Here is a 23536-nt window from a genome sequence, read left to right on the forward strand (position 1 = left end):
TTCTGTTCCCAGAACCCGTGTCAGGCAGCTCATCCCTGCCTGTAATTCTAGGGGATCCATCTCCTCTAGTCTCCTCTGGCACCTGAACAAACAAACACATACACAAAGACACGTGTAGACATAGATACGTAATTAAAAGAAACCTAAACAAAATATTTATAAAAGACTTAGATCAGACTGGGCTATATGAGAGTGTATCTAAAAAAATAAATTGTAAAGGTGCATAAGAAACAACATATATACAAAGTCAACTTTTTTCCAGTTTCAAGGACAAAGCAAAGCTCTCCACCAATGCTAAAGGTACTGAGTGAGGGTTGCCAAGGAACAAGATAGCATGACCTCTAATAAAAAAAAATAAAAAATAAAAAAATAATAAAAATAATAAAAAAAAAGATAGCATGACCTCAGAAGGAGCCTTCCTTAGACGGCTTGTTAATTCTGTGAGGGAAGATAGCCCTTTCCAACAGACGATCCGGCAATCACCTCGCCACCCAGTCATATTAGCGCTACCAACAGCAGAGAACCCTGATGCTCCTCCCCTGTAAGGCAGTGCAGCAATGAGCGCCTAACATTACATTCTTGCCAAAAACCTGTGATCTCCATTTTATGAAGAGGGAACAATGCAACAAGCCCAGAATAGTCAATAAAACTGACCTGATCTCTCAAACACAGTCAACGACATCTAAAACAGGAGAAGGCAAGGGGGCAGGTCTCCAGAGGCAGAGGGAAGCTCTGGCTGTGACCCTGGCTGTCTCCTGGAACGCAGGCTACAAAGGAACCTTGGAGCAAACTGGGAAACTTAAACATGGACTACACATATCAGGTTCTTAGGAGAGTCGTGTTAATTTTCTCCCTGTGACATGTGAGGTGACTGTGTGGGAGAACATTCTTTTTCTTTTTTTCTTTTTCTTTTTTTTTTTTTTCATTTTTTTTTTTCACGTGGAGAGGTTTAATGAGAGAAGAAGAGTAGAAGGAGGGGGACCGTGAGCATGTGGAGGGAACGGGGGAGGGGAACGGGGAGAGCAGGGAGCAAGAGAAGAAAGAGAGGGTCTTTTTCTTTTTCTTTCTTTTTTTTTTTTTTTTTTTTTTGGAGCTGGGGACCGAACCCAGGGCCTTGCTCTCGCTAGGCAAGCGCTCTACCACTGAGCTAAATCCCCAACCCCGTGGGAGAACATTCTTGTTTGAGGAGACATATGCTGAAGTAATGAGAGTTGATCTGCCGGGATATCTACAAGTCCCTTTCAAATGATCATAGGAAGTGTATGCAACATGAATGTGCATGCATGTACAGAGAGAGCAAAGACAGGCACACATATGTCGTAAAATGTCAATCAGTAAGACACAAGGGAAAAGCTATCCGGGTGCTCTTGCAGTCTCAATGTTTTGGTAAAAGACTGAAGAAGTCAAGCCGGACAGTGCCAGCACTTAGCATGAAGGCAGGACACTCAGAAAGTCAGCCATTCTTTATAAACAAGTCAGAGGTTGGCCTGTGCTGACTCCTATCAAAGAAAGAGAGGAAGAACTGGGAAGATGGCTCCACAGTTAAGAGCACTTGCTGCTCTTACAGAGAACCAGGGTTTGGCTCACGGCAGCTCACAATGGTCTATAGCTGCAGTTCCAAGGCACCTGACACCTTCCAGCCTCGATGAGTACTGTATGCACCTGGTGCACATATACACATACATGCATACATGCACACATACATACATACATACACGCACACACACATACATGCACATATACGAATGCACATGCACATACACAAGTACACACGCACATACATGTGTACATATATACATGCATACATGAATACAGGCAGGCAAAACACTCATACTCATAAAATAAAGACAAATCTTTCTTAAAAGAGGGGGAATGGGCAGGCCCACAGAGGAGTAGTGGTGTCAGGATGGAAAAAATTCAAGCCAACAGGCCTTGACCAAAGTGTTGATGGAAGGACAAGAAAGCCAAAGAAGAGGTGACACTACTAGCCCAGAGCCTGTTCTGTAGCTACCAATGAAGTAAAGAACGGTCCTTGTCTTTCCATAGCCTCGCCCGGCATTGGTGAAGGCAGCAGATGTCCAACAACACAGACACGAGCATTGTCAGCTGTCCTCTGAATGAGGGAGGCCCGGCCTCTAGGTCTGTGGAGTAAATAGTCTCTTCTGGACACCGCTGCTTCCTGGACAAATGCTTGTCCTTTCTAGTTAGACTTAGCTCTGCTGTGCCCTGCCACAGCCCCTCGGCTCCATGTTCTGTTTTACACTCCAGGAGACAGGCACCTGTATTTGTCAAGTAATTTAGGATGGATTCCACTGTTCTCCAGATTCTCTGCTTCAAACAGTGGAAGTAACATTGACTTTCTCATTGACTAGAAGGACCAAAGAACATATTCACCAGTCTGGCCAAAAGATAAGTTCCTTGCAGAATAGTTTTTGTTTGTTTGGTTTTTGTTAAGTCCATCTGCAAGGGAGAGGACATTGAAAAGTCTAGGGTCATTCTGTAATTATGACTATTTTTTTAATGGCCCTGGGCTCTGTGTTTCTAAGCAGAAGGCAGCAGGATTATTACCCTTTATGGCTTTCAACACTCATGCCCAACACGGCTATGGACAGTCTAACAAAAAATTAATAATAATAAGGTTAAATAACACAGGAAAGGGAAAATAATATCTACCTGCTACTGAGAAATACTAAGAGAACCAGTAACAGTCACAGGACTATTACAAAAGACACAATAGGATAATTTTAAAAGCATAGAAATCAACAGCTTTTCTAAGTATTATCAAAGAGCAGAAAATATAGTGGAAATAAAGATCACAAAGCAATAATATATTTTAAAATACTTAGGACAGGGGCTGGGGATTTAGCTCAGTGGTAGAGCGCTTGCCTAGGAAGCGCAAGGTCCTGGGTTCGGTCCCCAGCTCCGAAAAAAAGAACCAAAAAAAAAAAAAAATACTTAGGACTAAAGAAAGTGTATAGAAGCTAGACAAGAATTCTGTCAATCCATTAACAGGAAATGCTGTTCACTCCAAAGAGTCTCTGCAAAGATGTCACTCCTGCCCTAGGTAATGTCCATACTGAACGTAATTAGATTACAATTCCAAAGAGACGGGAAGGGGTGTGGGGAGGAATAGGAGAGGAGATGTGGGGTTCCAGGGACTGGTTCTGTGGTTGCAGAGGACCTGCATGTGATTCCCAGGACCCATATGGTGGCTCATAACCATTTTAACTCCTATTCCAAAGGACACCCTCTTCTGGCCTCTGCAGGCACTGAATGCATGGTGCAGACACACGTGCAGGCAAAATGCCCACACACACAAAAGAGAGAGATACAACAACCGTGTATAGGGTGTGTGAGGAGGGACTGTAAACCAGGGCTATTCGCAGCAGCAGCAACAGTGGCGAGGGAAGTAGAAGCTACAATCTAAAGACCAGAGGCCCTGAAGCCCAGCAGACAGGGACAGTAGCACGTGAGGACATTCCAAATGCAATAGATAAAATCCGACTTGTCCATAAGTGGTGCCAGAACGATCAAATAGGTCACCAGGAAAAACAAAGTTATAGCCCCCTGCAGGTCAGCTATCAACAAAATAAATTCTATGAAAGAAAAGTAGACCCATAAAAGAAACAAGGGGCAAATGTGTCAATGTCCTCAGACTCTGGGGAGAATTCTCTGATTTCAACCAGAACAAGGACCTAGGATTTTGACAGTCTGGAAGTTTAAAACCTGCACTGGCTCAGCTGGGGTGGAGGGGACACACTGGAACAACTTTAATGCAAACTGGACAGCAGGGCACGCAGGACAGCAGGGCACGCAGGACAGCAGGGCACGCAGGACAGCAGGGCACGCAGGACAGCAGGGCACGCAGGACAGCAGGGCACGCAGGACAGCAGGGCACGCAGGACAGCAGGGCACGCAGGACAGCAGGGCATGCAGGACAGCAGGGCACGCAGGACAGCAGGGCACGCACTGGGATAACCTTGACCCGAGCCGGCTAGCACGGCTGGGGTGCAGGATCCACACTGACTCAGTAAAGTGGTGCATATTAAAATGAAAACCAACCTGGTTCCTTTAACCCAAGACTGGCAACCAAGGTTTCAGTTTTTCCCCCAACAGGGCAATCACAGAAGTGATACCTGTTCTCCAGGGCACTTAAAGAAGAGCTGTTGTAATGGTGAGAAATGAAAATACTGTGGTTGTTCATCAAAAGGGCTGGTTAAAATAAATCATGGCCCATGTTCTCTGTCCCACACCCAGCAGTTGTTAAAACTGTCAGATCTGTACTTACAGATATGACTTATGTCTGAGATACAGTGCCTAGCAAAAAGAACGACAGCAACAGAGCAGACTCCATGAAGATTTGTCAAAGGAAAAGCAGGACCCAACGGCTACTAAAGAAGGCAAAGGGCTGAGAGCTCCAACCAACCTTTGGATTTGTGCGCTCTCACTGGCCGAGGACCCCAGTCTCTCAGTCTATAAAAACCCAGCAGTACCACTGTCATGCCCTGTTGTCCCGGGCCTCCCTGGTGTCTGGGATGTACACTGCTGCACTGGTTATTCGAGCCCATTTCCCATGAGGCTCACCAGCTCTTTAAAGTACGTAAGTAAAACTGGCTGAAATACTCCAAAGGCAAGCAAGCCAGGCAACATGGAAGGCATGGAACAGACATCCCAGCAGCCCGCTTCCCACCCACACCAGTGCAGTGCAGGCAGCAAGGCTAAGCCAGAGTTTCATCAGCAGTCCCCTTGGGATGAGGTCATCACATCCCGACTACCTCTAGTCCTCCAAGGGGACGATTATCACACTGTCACTGGTGTCCCTGGGGCTCCTTATTAGCCTAATAGAAACCTTTCATGCTTGCATAGAGGCTGACAGAGACTATGAGCCTGAAATGAACTTGTGTGTACAGGCACTCCTACCCCAGGGCCTAATGAGGGGTGCAAAGACTGATGTCCATGGCTCCCCTTGCACACACCAGTTCTTCTGGAATTCTGAAGGCGGCTGCCAGGATCTGGGGATGTCTAGGGAGAGCTGGACCTGCTTCCAGAGGGGCAGTGTACAAGCAACACCTCAAACCACAGCCAGGAGCCCAGAAGACAAAGGCCATGCCACTGAAGGGTAGACGGGACACTGCCAATCCCCGACATTTCACATAAGAACAAACAGCATGTCACAGAACTGGCAACCACAGTGAGGGATGGCAGGAAGTGCTCTGGAACCCTCCACAACAAGCCCCCCCAAGCTGCCCCTTTGGTCCAGCTCACTGTGCAATGTTGGCTGTGGGCACCAGACCAACAGCATACAATGCTCTGTCCTGTACAGGAGAGGCCAAGCACCTCCTTCCATTTTACTCGACTTCCAGTTGTGTGTCTCTCTCCCTAGATGTCATCCTGTCTCTCAAATCTATTCCTGTGTGTCCCATGGGGCCAGAGTGAAGCAACTTCCACCTATATGATGCAACGACCAGCCACAGGTGAGGCCCCGGCTTTTCTGAAGACCTAATGAAGCAGGCCAGCAGACAGCACACAGGCGCTGGTATATCCTCATGAGTGTTCCCGGTAAACACGCACGCCCGCCCTCACCCTCACATGCACATACACTCTCAGACGTGCACGGACACACTCCTAGGGCTTTAAGAACAGATTTAACCATTCTCTTTCCTGAGGGCTAGAACCCCAATTTCAAACTTGTAGCTCTTTGTCCTCACATACACAGAACACTCTGGTAAGTTCAATGCTGCTGTTTACTCACTGTAATGAGGTGCTTTCGGGGGATTTCTGCAAATATTATTTTTTCCACATCTTATCTTACAGTGAAAATTCATGGTTCAACATGGCTTTTCCTTAATTCTCCCTCTCCTTCCTCTCCTTCCTGTATGCAGGGAAGCAAAGGCGCCCATCAGCCAGCATCCCCCACAGTTACCAGACGTGAAGAGGATATTGATACCAGACGTCCAAACCATTCATTTGAAAATTAAGTGCTAACATCACAAAAGCAGCAAGGGCAAACATGGTGGCTCATGTTAGTCATCCCAGGATTTAGGCTGAGGCAGAAGGGTCAAGAGGTCAAGGTCATAAAAGGTGGACTTTCACCACAACCCTCTCTGTCCGAGGGGTAGGGGAACCTGCAGGTGGTACCAAGGAGAGGGGGACCAGCTCCAGGGTGGCCCACCATAAGCTTTAAAGGCCTTTTTACACGGGAAGCTGAACCAGGAGGCTGAGCAACATGGCTACAAAAATGAGACTGGCTTTCAATTGTGCGTCAGTTTTAAAAGTGGACAAGCTGGGGGTTGGGGATTTAGCTCAGTGGTAGAGCGCTTGCCTAGCAAAGCAAGGCCCTGAGTTCGGTCCCCAGCTCCGAAAAAAAGAAAAAAAAAAAAAAAGTGGACAAGCTGCATGGTTTCCACTGCAGACTCCCATGGACCACCACGCCCACAGTCCCACCTTCTGGTCCAGGCTTCCGGCCTGGATGGAGCTGCTCCAGCATCCCAACACTGAAAAGAAAGATCTCAGCACAGACTGAGCACTGACTGAGCTGGGACAGGAAAGGAGGAAAAGCTTAAGGATGAGAGATGCTCTTGTCCCAGTTCAGAGGCCGCCTGCAGCTCTGAGACCTCCCAGGAAGTCAGCTAATGGACTGTCTTTTTCATCCTTTTGGAGTCTCTGACCTTTAGGCTCCATACCCCTGAGCCGCACATTTTTATTTTCTAGTCTCCATCGATTTGAAAGCAAAACAGCCCATCTGCTTCCAGAAAACCAAGGCACACAGGTCAGGTACACACACACCATAGCACCAAGCTCGGAGGACCTCTAAGTGTTACAGCCAGGTCAGCAAACCAACTGACTGACTAAGAAAACGGGGAGACTCAGACATGACACAGTCGGGAGAGAGTAAAGCGGGGTGGATGTGAAGGGCAGAGGTGAGCTGTGTGGGAGCTGAGCTGTCAGTGGTGCGGCAGGAGCAGCTCCTTAGGACTGTGGTCTGATGCACTGGGACCCTTCCATGGCAGAAGGGCAGCTTCACCAGGAAGCTGAGTGACAGGGCTTAGCCCAGAGAAGCCATTTCTAGATAAAGTAACATTTGCTTCACAAACGTCATCTCCTCTTTCTTCAAGGGCCTCAGATTTCAGTGAGACCCTTGGCAGTACACTCGTGGGGAGAGCAAGCCCACAGCCCCTGTGCAGGCAGCTCAGCGCAGGGTCTCTGCACACTCCTGCATCAGGCCCTCCCTCCCCCTCCTCACTTGCCGTCTTTCACCCATCAGTCTTCCTGCTGACTGCTCCTCCCCTCAAAGGGAGTCCTGAAAGCCCAACATGGCACATCTCTACACACAAAACTTGGCCACAGTCCATATCACATAAACTAGACAAGGTCTTCCACATAACAGGCACCTTGCGTCCTCTTCCATGTCTAGTCACTGTCCCAAAGTATAAAGAGAACTAATTCTAGGGGTCTTAAATAAGGTGACCTCTCAAGAAAGGCATCTTTTAAAACTCTCTGCCCAGCACCAGACTGCCCAGTCATTCCCATGACTCATACTCCAGTTGGTCTTGCCCCCAGCATCCCCTGCTTCTGTGCCTAGCTCTATATTGTGAACCCCACTCAACTACAAATACTAATTCTGATTTTTATATTAAAGCATATGGCGAGCGAGGCTGTAGGAAAGGGCGTTTGATAAATGACCAGTGACTAACTGAATAGATGCAGTTTCCACAGACTCGCACTGCTGTGTGCTGAGCGCTCTGAGAACCAGCACACATCACAAATTACACACACACAGAAATGGCAGACAAAGACACAAGAGAAGGAGCCCAGAGCCAGAGTCTAAAGAGCATTTCAGAGTTAAGTGCTGAGGAGTCGTGAATGCTTGCAATGTAACTTTCTGGGGTGTTTTGTTAGATAAAATTAGCTTGCGTCCCCGGCACCACAGTGGTCTGCAGCTGAGTGGAGCTACAGAGAATTAAAAGAAAACCGGTTGGCGATGCTAGTTTTGCAATGAATCATTCACAAGTGAGTAGCTGAGAACGGGCTGCGCTGTGTACTCTTGGCTCCGTGAAATCCTTTTAAACAAATACCCACCATTTCCCCAAAACAAATAGGGCAATTATGGGAACGCCTTGTTAGTGTTCCGCAGCATCCACGCCGCGCACCCACTGCCCTGGCACCACCTCCATCTAACTAATCCCCGGCTGCTGTGCACTGCAGGGCAAGGCTTCCTAATGCACCCACCTCAGCTCGGCATAATGGCTTCGAGCTAATGGAGATGAGCTCTGCTTCTGAGAGGTTCGACTCCTGAGGAGGAATCTTAGAGGTGAGGCGCAGCGCTGGAGAGTGGATTTAATTTGTTTAACATCATAAAAAGGGACATTTCCACATGGACAGCAAGGACATGAATATCATGTGTGTACGGCAGAATTATAAACGCATTTTTGGGGAAAATTCAATAAAGCTGCATAAGGTCAGCGATTTACTATAAAAATGATATGATCGCAACGTTTAATGTAACCCGTGCATTTGCTGCAAGATGCTCCAGAAGACTGTAATGTAAGCACCGGCCTCCCCACAGGGGCGGAGCCTGTCCGTTTACCCTTGCTGTCCTGATAGAAGCAACCACAGAATAGCAGAGTCAACAAACAGCGCTTACTTATCAGCCAGCCCCTCTCCTCAGGTCCAAGACTGCCTCACTGCCTCTCCTCAAACTGACAACAGAGCTCTGGGCTTGAGCATTCATGGAAAGCAGCAAAAGACAGGAAAAAAAACCCACAACTCAACAGAGCCATTCACCTCACCCCTCTTGTCACGACTCTAAGCACTGCCACTAGAAAAGGCACGAGTGAAACACAACAGCTTTTCTAGAGTCCATATCTAATAAAGTGAGCCTTCAAGGAGACAGCCCAGCCTATGTGAGTTTACAATGCACTTGGACACCTTAGAGCTATCTGCCTGCCTCTGCCTCCAAGGGCTGGGATTAAAGGTGTGCACCACCACTGCACACCTTTAGCTAAAGGAGATGCTATGTGAGAAGATGGCTGTCATGAGGACTAAATGTGTGATATGTAAGATGAGTTAAAGCTCTAACAGAAAGCACAGAGCTGGAAGCTGTGACACCGCCCGTGTCATCTCAGCTTAGCCTGCTTTATAAACTCAGTAACCCACTGCCGGTGGCTTCTATGGCCCCACTGCCATTATATCCCCAGTGTTCTCAGAACAGCAAGACAGGAAGGACACTGGGAATTCTTGGTGGCTTGAGCAGGGCTTAGTTAAAAATGACATGACATCAACCATAACCGGACCCATCTTCAGGCCAGCTGCTTCCAGTCACTAAGTCTCACTCAAGCTCCTTTCCTATTGGAGTCTGAGTCCGCTGAGCTCTCTGCCCAGCTCTCTGAGCCACACTCTGACCTCAGCGGCCTTCTTTTCCTTAGTTTGCTTCTCTGTTCGTAGTTCTGGAGGAGCCCTTTCCACCCAAATGTGTCTTTCTATTCACCAGGGCAAGCACAGTGCCTGTGAGGTACACTCACTCAGTCAAAAGATGGGTGGACAGACAGACAAACGGATAGTAGGAATCATGTAACACCAAGCAGAAAGATCTGCCAAGGAATGCCACCGTTCTGTCATTTCTATTTTACCATTTAGTCTCCTCTTTGCAGGGCTGTCTAAGGTGAAGCCTTTGATTAGAAAAAAACCTAAGTAAATATCAAAAATCACGGAGCTCACATTGTTCTCTTTCAATTACACTCTGTGCAAATCATATCCACTTGTAAGTTAAACCGAGTCCCTAACTGCCTCTTCTTCAAACTCAACCTGTGCTCTTTCGGCCAAGCACCCAGATTTTGCAATTAGAATAATATAATTCACAATTCCATTTGTGACTCATGGGCTGAGAAGACTTTGTCTTTGTCCTTCAGTCATGCACTGACAGTGAGTGCTAAGAGATTTTTCTTGTCAAGTCAAGAGCAGTGCTACAGCTTGAAGCCAAAACCAGTAAGAGGCTCCCTGCCCTGCTCACGTGCGGTTCACTGAAAAGACATTTATGTGGGTATAATATTTATCATAGAAGGTCAAGATGGTCGGTTCTTTCCCTGAAATACCATTGTATGATAAACTTAACTTTATGAATGAAAGCCTTCACAATCGTTTAACAAACTCACAACTGCACAACATTTAAAGACTGTCATCTTACTAAAGACAATCTACTCGACAATCTAATTACAGAAAGATGGCTTTAAAAGGACGTGAGAACTAAACAGAATAACTAACTGAGACACAGAGCCTTCCCAAGTCTGCCGAGAGGCAGGCTCTGAGAAGACAGGCTCCTGTCAGGGTGATTTAAGTCAAATGCACTCCTAGGCCGGATGCTTAGAGTTGAGAGGGCTTCCCAGGTATCCAGAGCACTGTGTAAGCCTGTGTGGCCCATCCACTTCGCACTGAGAACTTGTACTTAGTTACCTTTTCCTCAGAAATGCAAAGGAAATAAGGCTGTGCTACCACACAGCCTGCAATCCCAGCTATTGGGTGCTGATGCAAGAGGATCACAAGTTCAAGGCCGGCTTAGCTACCTACTGAGTCTGGAGCCAGATCAGGCAACTTTGTGACAAAATAAAATTTAAAGGGCTGGATATGGCTTAATGGTAGAGCTCATACTTGGTGTGTACAATGCACAGGTTCAATCCCCAGTGCTACAAGTAGTAGTTGTAGTAGTAGTAGTAGTAGTAGTAGTAGTAGTAGTAGTAGTAGTAGTAATTAACAAATAAAAAGAGACAACAGTAAATCTGAATAAAAGAACCTAGCAAGCTACCAGTAACAAAATAAATCTAAAATCAAGGTCTTAGGCTTTCATAAATGTAGACACTAAAAAACCCAGCAAGCACACTTACTTTTATAAGGCATAGGTTCAAATTGTTGGTTACAAGAATGACTGGTAAACACCACCCAAAGTTATTTTTAAGTCTAATTGCAGCCCAATCCATGCGCTTTTCAATAGGTATCGCCTTAGGTGTGTATACCTTAGGTTTCAAGATCCTTGCCTTCCTTCCATGCCTTGTAGCATCCACGCAAGCCCACCTGCTGAGGGACTCCCTTCTGAGAGAGGCCAGACATGTGACAAGCTTCCTTAAAAGCACCTCCAAAACCCAGTGGCAGTGACGCTGATTCGCATCCCTCCAGCAAGCTGGAGGTCCATCCCATACTTTTCATTCACTACTGAAGGCCCAGCTCCTCAGATTAGAAAGGCCCCTTCCTTCCCTCACGCATGCATGCTGTGGGCTTTGTGCTGAAAACATGATGCCCCTTCCCCTTGGAGGCTGTGTGCCTAAGTGACTTCAAACATCCCAAGCTAAAAGCTTCCCTGAACAAGGACTGGTGGGTAAACATGTTTGTGCTATCCGAGGAAGGCCTTTCCTATGTGTGAGTCTTTTATCTCACACACTGGAATGCTTGAAGCCATGCTGTCCAGACTCCTCAGGCAGCTGAAGAAAAACAAGTATGAGGGTGAGAATGGGTCCCCTCAGTGAGACGCACCCACAGGCGCTGTGGGAAGTGCAACTGAGGCAGATGTCAGTGATCTGTCCTTGCTGCTGCCACCTCCTCTCACTGTTGTGCATCTGTATACAGGTTAACATCTACTTCTTCAGCTCTTTCTCCATTTTTTTTGGCGGGGGGACAAGTCTCTCACTGAACCTTAGGCATATCATTTCTGCCAGACTGCCTTGCCAGTGAGCCCCTGGGAGCTGACTGTCTGTCCCGACCCCCAGCTGGAGTTATAGATGTGTGCCTCCACACATAGCCACATGTATTCAGGGATCTGCACAGCAAGCACCTGACTCACTGGTCCATCTCCCCAGGCCCTCTTTGCTACTTTTGGTTGCTATAAACATCAGCAGATGGGTAAGGACGATATTAGAGGCAGCAAGATTCGGAAGGACATAACAGCTCTCCTGTAACCACACAAGCTGGGAGGCTGAGGAAAGAGGCCTCCCAGCTCCAGGCCAACCTGGGCTACATGGCAGTTCAGGCCCAGTGTTGATGGTCAGTGAGTCTCTTGTCTCAAAGACAAAAGTAAAATGCCACCAAGCTTCCTACTGCAGTGCCAGCCTCACAGCGTCACTTTTTTCTGTTGTTTTCCTTTTTTGTCTTTCAAAACAGAGTGAGTTCCTCTGTGCTAGTTCCAGGACAGTCAGGGCTATCTAGAGAAACCTATCTTGAAAAACAAAAACAGACAAACAAACAAAAAGACAAGATCTCGTGAAGCCCTGACTGGCCTCAAATTCACAATGCCACTAAGGACGACCAGGATCTTCTTCTGATCCTCCAGCCTCGCACCTCCCCAGTGCTGGGGTTATAGGTATAGCCACAGGCCGAACCTACAGCTTTGTGCATGATAGGCAAAGACTCTACCCGCTGATCCACATCCCCCAATGTTCCAATGTGCGTTCTACCCACCTGTATAACAGTCCTGGAAGTACCTACTGCATGAAGGAGTTCACCATGCCATCAAGTTCACCATTTCAACACTCTTACAAGGAGCTCAACACAGTCTTGTCTGTAAGGAATCTGGCCTGTGTATACTGCTCTGTGTGTGTGTGTGTGTGTGTGTGTGTGTGTGTGTGTGTGTGTGTACACTAGTATACATATGATATACATATATTCAAGTTTAACTTATAAAGTAGGCACTGTAAGAGATTAACACTAGCAGTAAAGTAGAACAATTACGCCAATATACAGCAATACAATGTATGCGGCCGTGATCTCCTCCTTTCTCCCCACCCCCAGGTATCCTATTGTACTGTGCTCACCTCCTGCAATGCCACCAGGAGCAGAGGTGTGCTGTGGGTGCAGGCCTGACAGTGCTGCACCAGAGAGGCTCAGGAGGATCAGCTGGACACAGGCCTTGTGACACTGATAACTCAGACAGCCGCTAGGTGGCTGACAGATGGACAGAGGTGGCTCATGTCACAGAGAGGACACAACAACTCAAGGTTCCATACACTGATGCTACGTATTTTAAAACTTATCAGTTGTTATTTCTGGAAATTTCCCTTTTAATATTTTCAGACTAAGATGAACTGAGAATAACCAGACGACAGACAGCAAAGCTGTGCTGAGGGAGGGGCTCCTACCAGCCCTTTAAGAACACATCTGAGGGCAGCAGTGGGAAGGGGACTGCTGGGAGCAAAGCATATTGGCACATGTGCATGAACATGTTACCATGAATCCCATTGCTATGTATGCTATCTTAAAGAAAAGAAGCACTCCATGAAAGAAGGAATACGTTTTCTAAGAGATGTTCACTAGTGATCACTGTTTTGGCTAAGCCTTCGTTTTCATAGTAGGCATTTTCTGTTTTATTTTCTCACTTAATCCTGGCAAGAGTCTTCTGTGCAGATACTATCATTGCTGACAGTTTACAGACACGGAACTGAGGCTGAGGGTTCCTGCAATGCTACATATACAGCCAGTGAGGCTGCATGTGAAGCCAGGCAGGCTATGCTCCATGGCAGCGGCTCTCCGCCTCCCTTCCTAATGCTAGGACCCTTTAATACGGTTGCTCATGTTGTAGTGACCCTCAACCACACATTATTTTCACCGCTACTCCATAAGTGTAATTTTGCCGCTGTTACAGATGGTAATTTAAATATCTGATATGCAAGATATCTGATAAGCTGCCCCCAAGATGTCCTGACCCGAAGAGTGAAAACTACTGTGACTATGAACTGGCCTCCAGAGCTTAGGTTTTCTCCAGCCATGACCACCCGTTCAGTCCTAAGGCCACCTCCATGTGGTTCCCTAGTGGATAAGTTATACTTGCCTCTTACAGACCTCTGTGTTCACAATGCTGACACACAACTAGTGAGAACGTAGTGACAAAACCACCTTCAAACAACAGTTGGGAAGTTTCTTAGAAAGAGGAACTCAGGATGCCTAAGAGATGGCTTGACAGGAAAAGGTACTTGTTGCTAATGCTGACATGACCTGAGTCAGTCCCCAGGACCCACTGGGTAGGAGAGCTGACTCCAGAGTTATCCTCTGGCCATAATATGCAGAGTCCTGTGTGCATGCACGCGCGCGCGCACACGCACACGGACACACACACACACACACACACACACACACACCATTTAAATGTAATCTTTAAGATCGAAGGGGAAAGTCAAACGTAGGCATGAGGTCCTGAGCCCAGATTTCCAGAACTGCAGAGGGTGGAAATGCTCATCTGCAATGCCAATGCTCGCACAGCGGGATTAAAGGGAGACCCGGGAGAGCCTCTGAGTGCCAGCCAGCCTGGCCTGGTGCAGGCAGCGGTGACCCTGTAGCTGGTCTGTACTACTTTGTGGGTTTTCTTTTCCTATCCTTCATCTCCCTGTTTTACCTCCAATTACTAGATAGGAGAAAAGGAAGGACGGCGGGGGGAGGGGGGAGACCCTTGAATCTAATTTCTTTCTTCTCGTTTCTTCTTTGAGCATGACTATTGACAAACTACAACTGACCCCCACACCCCCAATGACCAACAACCAGCCACCCACCTACCTGGGCTCTAACATTTATACACCCTCTGACAAGTTCCCAGAATTCCAAATACCACACAATCATAAAAACTATCTGCAGCCGGCAAAACCACATCTCTAATAGAGCATGGGGCAAACTATGGTCAGCCACTGGGGACGGTCCAAAGCAGTCCCACACCCTTATACCTGGGGTTAAAACAAAAACACATCCTTATAATATTTGGGTTTTTTTTTTTAAGATACTATAATTCCAGAAGTCTCACTAGACCCTCTCACAAGACCCACAGTTGTCCTCTGACCTCTGCATGTGTATCACAGTGTGCTCACATGTGCACTCACAGACACAGACATACACACCTTCCCACATACAATCATAGAATTAAGTATATTCTGACCACATGGTTCAGCCATTCTACCCCTAGCTAATTACCCAAAAAGGAATCTTACTGGTGGATGTTTATATCGGATTTGCTTTTAATGTCCCCAAACTAGAAACAACCCTAATGTCCAGTGAGCGAGCAGGTAAGCTAATACAGCCCAACAACTGCTGGCACACAGTGTACAGATAAACCTCAAAAGGACTACACTGAGTGGGAAAGTCATACATGCTGTGTAATTTCACTTAAAAATAAATTCTAATCAGAGGTTATAGTGCATACTCCTAATCCCAGTACTAGAAGGCTAAGGCAGGAACACCAGGAGTTCAAGGCCAGCCCTGGACACACAGCAAGACCCTGTCTCAAACAAAACAAAGCTGCCATTTCTGTTTCCACCTCTACTGCCACCACCCCAGCCCAGGTCTCAAACAGGATGCACTCAGGAGCCTCCTCAGCAATCTCCCAGGGCCCCGCCTGCCCCAGGACTGCAGGCATCGCATCCACATTTACTGCAGGAGCCTGGCTGGGGGCCGCACCCTGCTGCTTATGCCATGCGCCTCAGTTCTTTCCTTGCTAATGGTCCGTCCCCTTGAAAGAGTTCCCATCGTGAACATGTCCTGCCCATCTGCCCATCCTTCCTCATCTGGGGCCCAGGCTTCCCTCCAACCTAGTTCACAATCAAGCTGTGATGACCCTGCGGACTGGGGGAAGAGTTCTGACTACACAGAAGCCTGGAAACAAAGGACACACACCCACCTGCACTCCAGTCAGAGGCTGCCCACTGCATCACTAGACCGGAATAACCAACTGCAACTTTTTAAAAGGGGCTGAAGATGGGGTGGCTATCCTGGCATCTTCTAACTGTAGCCATCCACCTCCTTAGCCTTGCACCTGTTTTTACTGCCTAGGAACTGAGGTGCTCGTGAGAACAAGCGAGATGACTGTCCTTGAGCTCCCCGAGTGAGCCTAACACTCACCTTACTGCCCTGACTGCCAACTTCCGCCCCTTCTCCTATCCAGGGTCTACCACATAAGCAGGTGCATAATAACACTCTGCAAACAGTAGGTGCCAAATCAAAGCCGAGCATCTGAGTGGCCACCGTCCTATGAAACATCCAAACACAACCAAAGAAAGTAAGCTTTCTTTGTCCCACGTTTACGTAACAGTGGGGGATGCTGAGGCACATGCTTGCACGCTAGGTCACTTCTAGACATCAGAGACTACAGCATCCTTCAGGGAGGAAAGGGGCGGAGCCTGGGGACCGGCACTCCTCACTGAGTGTTCTCATGCTTGGTGCACGTGTGCACCTATGGGGTCGGAGGACAGCTCAGTTCTCTCCTCCTACCTTAAGGAAGGTTCCAGGTCACCAGGCCTACATGGCTCTTTACTCAGAGCCATCTTGCCAGTCTCTGGCTAAATTTTCAATATTCCAAGAAGTAAAAAAAAATTTTTTTTAATTAAGTTTTAGTAACACAAGACATGTGGCAGTGTCGCTACTGCAACTTTGTGCAGTACCTGGAAGGCACAGAGTTTACAAGAGAACCCCTCCAATCCTTTCTGCTCAAATCCTCAAGAGCCCCACACAGAGCACTTCTGTAGAGGAAACTATACAGCTCTACTGGGACGGCAAATGCCAGCATGACATCACACACCGCAGCATGTCTGTTCCCAGAGCCAAAGCTGCTTCAGCTGGCATAGGTCTCTCCTGTATACTGAAAAAAATCTGTGGAGTTTAAGACAAGTTTGGATAACAAGGGGGAGCAGGAAAATTGATGGGGAGAAACCAGTCGGCATGATGAATAGGCTGGTCCAGAGCAGCAGGTGACGGATATGCAGATGCGAGACTGGCAGGGAGGGAAGGCAGTCCGTGCACAACAGATGGATGGAGAAGCTCAATCATCCTCAGAACAGGCACGCAGTGCCACGTGGCTCTGTCTGCTCCGGCCGGCCGCCTCACCTACCTGCAGGGTACACCCCCACTCAGGGCAGGGCTCAGGGTGAAAAAACAAGCAGGAAGTGAGAGGAAGGTGCCATCCCCTGCAGCTGACTGTGGGCCTATGGTGTGGGCCACTTCTCACTTTGCCGTCTTCCTCTGCCTCCTAAGATGCCTGATCTTTGTCATTCTCGCTGCCTCACTCTCCAGGCTATCAGTACAGGAAATCAGTGCCCACCAGAGCAACAGGGCAAACTGGGATTGCTGTTCCACTGTGCATGGTCCTGGTGTTTCCATCACTACAGCCTGTGACAGAAAACCTAGACCATCCTGTTCTCACCAAGTCTGTGCAGCACAGCTCGTCAGTCATGAGTACTTTTCCTCCAGCAAACCACGGCTAACAGCAACCACAGGGCGAAAACCACTCACCTGGGCCTGAAAACGGGGCTCAGTAACGAAGCAATTGCCTAGGATGCCCAAGACCCTGGGTCTGATCCCCAGCACAAAAAAAGGAAGGAAGGGAGGGAGGGAAGGAGGGAGGGAGGGAGGGAGGGAGTCTCAGTAAACAACTTTAAAGATGTCTGTGATGTACCTAGTTCAACTACTCCAGCAAACACTGAAGGAATCTAAATCTTGATGCCATAGTGCGTGTCTCATGAACAAAGATTCGAAAGCGTCAGTCACGCCCCCCCCCCCAAGGCCAACCCTGCTCTGTGCAGCTCAGCCGCAGTCAAGCAGGGGTGGTGCTGGCGAGATGTCCATCCTCTGCTCCTAAGCTACTGGCTGGACCCCAGCTCCAGGAACAAAAGCTCCATAAAAAGACTCCTGGTTTCACTAAGACACATTAAAGAATTAATTATAAAGTAAAGCTGAAGGAGAAAATTAATTTTAGAAACACAAGAGGTTACTTTTTTCCTGGAGATGGGGGAGGAAATAGTTATTTTCGTTTTCATCCTGGGGCACAATCTGGGAGCTGTCCAGTCGATAACCTGGCCATCAGAACAAGGTTTGTAATTAAAAGGTCAGTGACCTGGAAAGCCAGGCCCTCTCCCAGAGCTTCTCGGTAATGACGGAGCTATTAAATTAAGACTGTTATGAAATCAATGCTAAAAAAGCTTTCATGGTAACGAGATTCCATTCAAGGACATGCAAACTACCTCATGAAATGGACGTAAATGATAAAAAAGAAAAGTAATAAAAGAGAGTTAAATTGAAATCTGTGCGAGAATTTACTCTTCCTTAAAGGACTCCAGAGAGAGGAGCCCTTCCCCTCTACCGCACCACCAAGGCTGACCACTGGGATGCTTTCTTCCCCAAGTTCATGTCCACAAGGAGGCAGGCAGCTCTGCTATCGGGGCTCCAGGTCCAGGACAGAAGGATGCGTTGCACTCTACCCTTCAAGAGAGCAGAGTCCTGGATGGACAGGAAGAGCCCTTGGCCTGAACACCTGGGAGGAGCACCCCCTCCCCAGCTCGGAAGGCGGACGCACACGAGCTTAGGCTGGTTTTAAGAGCAACACCAGAGCAGTCAACTGGCAACTCTGTCCCCTCCTCCACCGCATCGTCCCCTGTATCTCAGTCACAGGTATCTCATTTGTCCAACCGGTACTCAGCCTGCGAACATGTTGGGAAGTGGCTTGCCTCTTATCCTGCGCTACTCTGGCAAGAGAAGTGTCCAAACAGAGCAGCGTCATGAGGGCTTCCACCCTGTACAGTCCAGCTGCTGACACGTGTGGCTGAGCCCACCGCGGATGTGTCATCTGCAGAATCAGGAAGCTGACACAATGCAAAACGCTCATTCTGAAGGTGAGCAGCTGCTTTTCTCTGTCCTCCAAAAAAGAAAAAACAATCCTGGTAATAGGGAGAATTGCTGTAAATTACATAAAATGGCAATTCAAACTTCAAAGAGAATGATAAATGATTCTAATAACTTCATGTTCTCATTAATGACTCCATATTCTGACTTTAAAAGAGATCACAAAACAGACAACAACAAACCAAGAAGACAGAGCCTTGCAGACCAACGCTTTCCCATCTTAGTCCACCCCTCGCTGTCCATCAGAGTGCTCAACGCATAACCTGTCAGTAACCAAGGCACAGTGCAGCCTCTGCTTGGGGCTGTGGTTTCACAATAAAACAAACTCAGCTGATATGCCTAAAGTAACCCTCATTTTCCACTGATCTGACATGTACTATAGGGACTTCAATTCTATATTAAATATTAAATAATATTAAAAGAAAAGCAAAATTGGATTTGCTTTTTCAAGAAAGAGATGTTTATTAAAAAAAAAAAAAAAAAAAAAAAGAAAGTCAGATTATAATTCAAGTCAGTGCTCCCTGCAATTCCCCAAAGTGACATTGCTAGGAAAAGCCAAGGAGGCTATGGGAGCTGGGAGCTCTCCCCAGACAGCGCCCCAAGCCCCCACTGCCACGGCCCTGCCAGAGAAGGCCTTATAGCAAGGGTGTCAGGGTTTCAGTCCCTCCCCTCCAGCGCCCCGCCCTCTCCTTCCATAGTATGTGAGGGACAGGGTAGCTAGCTGCCCTTGCTCCTCCTCATCATAGCAGTGTCAAGCATCCGGGCTGTGTGAGCCTGACCAAGGAATAATGAAAACGTAAAAAGTGAAGTTTCAATCCGAGAAGGGCCTTTTCTTCCCCAGACACCGATCAAACCTTGGAATTCTCTGCCCAGAGCGGGTCCTGCCAGAGCTTACTGTGCGGGGACTCACCTCGGACATGGATAATTACCAGCTGAGGAGCTAGAGGATGCTGGGGATGGGTGATTAGCAGCAGTGATTCTAGGCTGAAGCACAAGGTAAACCAGTGTGGCTCTCTGTAGAGCAACAAGAGCTGGGAGCCTTCCGGGCTCCCAACACCCAAATTCCTACAGACGACCGAGAATGAGGAGTCGCTGCACCCACAAATGTACACCTTTCACACCTCTGCACACAGGGTCGTCCACCAGCTTTAAAAGCAAAGCCTCCCCTCCAGTCCCGCGCTGCGGCCTCACACTGCACGCATCTCCAGCCCCTGTTGTTTCTTCCCTGGCACCTGCACCTGACACACCACGGACTTCATTTGTTCCTGTCCTGCCCCGCCCTGTTAGAACACAAGCTCTGTGAGGACAGGGTCTTATCTTTTCTCCTCTCAGTGAATTCCCAGTGGAGAGAGAGATCAGGGCAAGACACGGAGTGGATGCTCACTCCTGGGCAAACTGATTAATCAATCAACCGGGTTTCTTTCCTCCTTTCCTTCTTTCCTTCAAAGAGCAACAAACAATGACCGCCTAAGTCAGTCCCCTCTCGAGTGGTTATGAGCCAAGTGACTCAAAAGGAGTATTTGGTCCAGAGTCTCTCTTCTCACTCTCTCTCTCCCTCTCCCAGTCAGGGATTTATTAAAATTAAACAGATTAGATGGAGCTCCTGATACTAAAACTGCTCAGCAAAGCCTGCGGTGGGGAAGTGCCGAGCAAACACCAGAGACATTTGTCTCTAAATTGCTCTAAATACCTTCTGCAAATGAAATTCTAACCCAGCTGCGTTTGAGAGAAAATGAGGACTAACTGGTCATTGTCGGTGGAGGAGACGATCAGACAGTTATAATACTGCACAATGTACTGGGCTAAGGATCTCTCAGCAACCATAGATTTTGTCTCAGGTTACCCCGGGTAATCAGCTCAGCTTTTAGGCTCAGCTTTCCCCTGCTTCAATGCTTTGATGAGAGAGCTGAGGTCCCAGAGCTTTTATGATTAATTACTCCCTATAGGTACACATATTTCAAGGAAAATCTCTTCTATGCCATGATGCTTGCGAAGGAGAGAGGCCAGCCAGCACACTCCAAATTTTAATAATCTCCTAATGATGGGGCGAGCACCATGCTGCCAGCATGCATGCAGCTCCTTCATGGGGACCCTGCCTGCATCTGCTGCTAAGCAGTGCTGTGACTGAAATGCTTGGACCTGTGAGTGTGGCCCTGGAGCAGCGCTTCAGAGGGACACTACAGGGTGCTCAGAGGGACACTACAGGGTGCTCAGAGGGAAAGTGCAAGGAAAACATCCCATCGTCTCTGTTCCAGTCAAATTTACAGAACCGCTAGAATTTTGAGGCCAATATTCTAGCTTTTAAAGAAAAAATAGTTTTGAGGTGAAGAATGCCACCCCTCTCCCCAGTGCTACACAAAATCCTGTGAGTAGCTTCCTAGATCTCTAGAAAAGCAAGTGTCTATCCTAAGAATGAAAAGTCCACCTTTTTCTTTTCTTTTTTTTTTTTTTTGGTTGGTTTTGCTTTACAAAAATAAATAAATTAATTAATTAATTAAATCCTAAATTCCAACAAAACAGAATAGGTTCTATCTGCTTTAACAACACAGAACCAGTCAGAATCCACTTTATCCCAGCTCACAGAAATGCCGCAAAACCCAGGGATTTACCACTACAATCTGAAATCAGACAGACCCCTGACTTGACCTCACCCTGACTGTGTGGATTCACCACATTCCCCTGTCCTTTGCTTCTCTGTGGACTTTACTGAAGCAGCTGACCTCTCCTGGCCCAAGCAGGTCACTCTGTAGTCAGGGTCACCGACGGACTGACCAGAGAGCAGGAGTCCTCGGTGTGATGCGAAGGGCAGCTCGGCTACTGGGTGCTGGCTGCCCACGGTGCTGTGATGTTTAGTTTAGATCCTGTAACCTCTCTGCTCCACTGTGAGTGAAGGAATATACCTTCCGCTGAGGGAGGGTCTCTCACCCTCCATGTGGACAGCTGTGAGCAGCCCCTCATGTGGTCAGCACCTGTCTCCAGCTGTGACTTTCAGCTGCCCCAGCCCCAGCCCCAGCCCCTCTCTACAGGCCAAGAAAACCTGTACCTTTCTTCTTAAGAAATGCTCTCCTGGTCGCAAGTGGGCTCTGCCGGACCCGAGAGTTCTGTAGGAACTTCACTGCTGTGGCAATCTGGTGGGGGAGATAAAACAGAGAGTAAGCTTCAGTAATCTGAAATTCAACACCAGAAATCTTGAGTTCCCAGGGCCACAGACAGAATGATACTGCTGGGATCATAGATAGCAAACACCTGCTTACAGTAGAAATCCACCTGAGTAGAAGGCTAGGTGTCTCCTGGCTTCACTGCTCCCTGTATCTGAGAGAACAAATCTCATCTCCTTGGCTCTGCTTTTGCACCTGCACTCAACTTTTCCTGTCCTCCTGCCTCCAGCTTCTGCTTCGGCCATGCTAAGTCAGTTACTCTCTGAGTGCCAGGAACGCCCATCTCTACCTGTCTACACATCACACAATACACCAAGCACACTTTCTGCACAGATGCACATACACATGTGCATACACACATGTGCACACACACAGAAAGAGAGAGAAATGGAGAGAGAGGCCCTTATACAGTGTGATCTGACTCCCCCCAGCTTTCCCTAAATCAGCAAGCCCTTCTGATCCTCCTGTTCTCTCTTTAGTTCTTCAGTGCTGTAGTGTGTACCATATAATTGAAGACATAATTATACTGTCTTCTCTTCTCATGTTCACGCTGCCTCCCCAACTACACGGTAAGGAACGGCAGGGAAGAGATGACGCTCCCTGCATCGTACCTGGCAAAGGACTGGAGCTGAAGGAGGTCTGTAAAGAAGACACACACATGGCTGGCCACACTGTCCCTCCAATGCAAAGGAAATGAATTCTGATGAGCCTTCAAAGGGCCAAGTTTGCGATTTCCTGGCTATAAGCCGATACAGTAACAGAATGTGTACCTACCCCCATATGAATATTATTTCATGAATCTCCATAGACACACACAGTCAAGGAGGGAAGAAAGAAGCATTAACCTCCACACCGCTCAGCACATGCAAAGCATGGCTTACACACTGCCTGACTGCCAGTCACCAGCAGACACTGGTCCTACAGACCAAGAAGTACCAAGCTGCTCCAGTGGGAAAGGGAGGCTAGTTAGAATGGCTAGCACTACTCACCACATTGAAACCAAAAGAAAGCATGGTCTCCTGTTAAGGTAAGGCTAACGGGTCTTGCAGCTCACTTCTTGGGGGCCAGGAGTAAGGATGTTTCTGTGATCCTACAGTAAGGGCAACCCTGAGCAGAGATTCAAACAGCAAGCCCTGTGATTGGGAGTCACGTTCAGGTTGCACATCCCCTCCTGAGACCAGAGTTCTCAGGAACAAAGAAATAAAGACAGATCAGAAAGGAAGAGAAGAGGAGGAAAGCCAGAGAAACTCCTTATTCTGCAGATAAACCCTCTCCCGAAGGTTAGGTTCAGTGCGCTGGCCTTCCAGGTCTGGACCTATCACTCATAGACACTACTGATCTCAAGAGCCAAGCCCGGCTCCCTGGGGGTAATGCTTTGCCTCCAACATCCCAAACAGCCCTGACCACCGCCACAGACTACAGGACAACTCTAGCCTCTAGGCTAAAGAGAACCCCCAAAATGGTGCTTACCCTCTCAAGTAGATCACCTCAGCTTACAGGGGAAAAAAAGAAAAACATCTAACAAACCTCTACAACATTATGGTGAAGAGACTGGAGAGGGAGAAGTATGAGAGGAAAGACAGAAAGAGGAGAAATAGGAAAAAAAGAAAAAGGAATGAGCAAAGGAGAAAGGGGGATGAAAAGAGAGGAAGGAGAGGAAGGAGGACAGGTGGGGGCGGGGGGAGATACGCTATGCTCCAGGAAGAGAGGGGACAGGTACACATCACACAGGCCTTCTGGGGTCAACA

At 47.8% G+C, this 23536-nt stretch overlaps 1 protein-coding gene across 1 annotated transcript in view; it reads right to left on the minus strand.

Moving 5' to 3' along the window:
- Positions 1-23536, minus strand: part of Pex14 (peroxisomal biogenesis factor 14) — a 136477-nt gene that overhangs the window by 57921 nt on the left and 55020 nt on the right. Inside the window, 1 exon segment of the mRNA NM_172063.1 lies at positions 21674-21758. Coding sequence (NP_742060.1) covers positions 21674-21758 — 85 coding nt within the window.

Source organism: Rattus norvegicus, chromosome 5 (genome assembly GCF_036323735.1).
Source record: "Rattus norvegicus strain BN/NHsdMcwi chromosome 5, GRCr8, whole genome shotgun sequence".
In the NCBI taxonomy this organism is placed as follows: domain Eukaryota; kingdom Metazoa; phylum Chordata; class Mammalia; order Rodentia; family Muridae; genus Rattus; species Rattus norvegicus.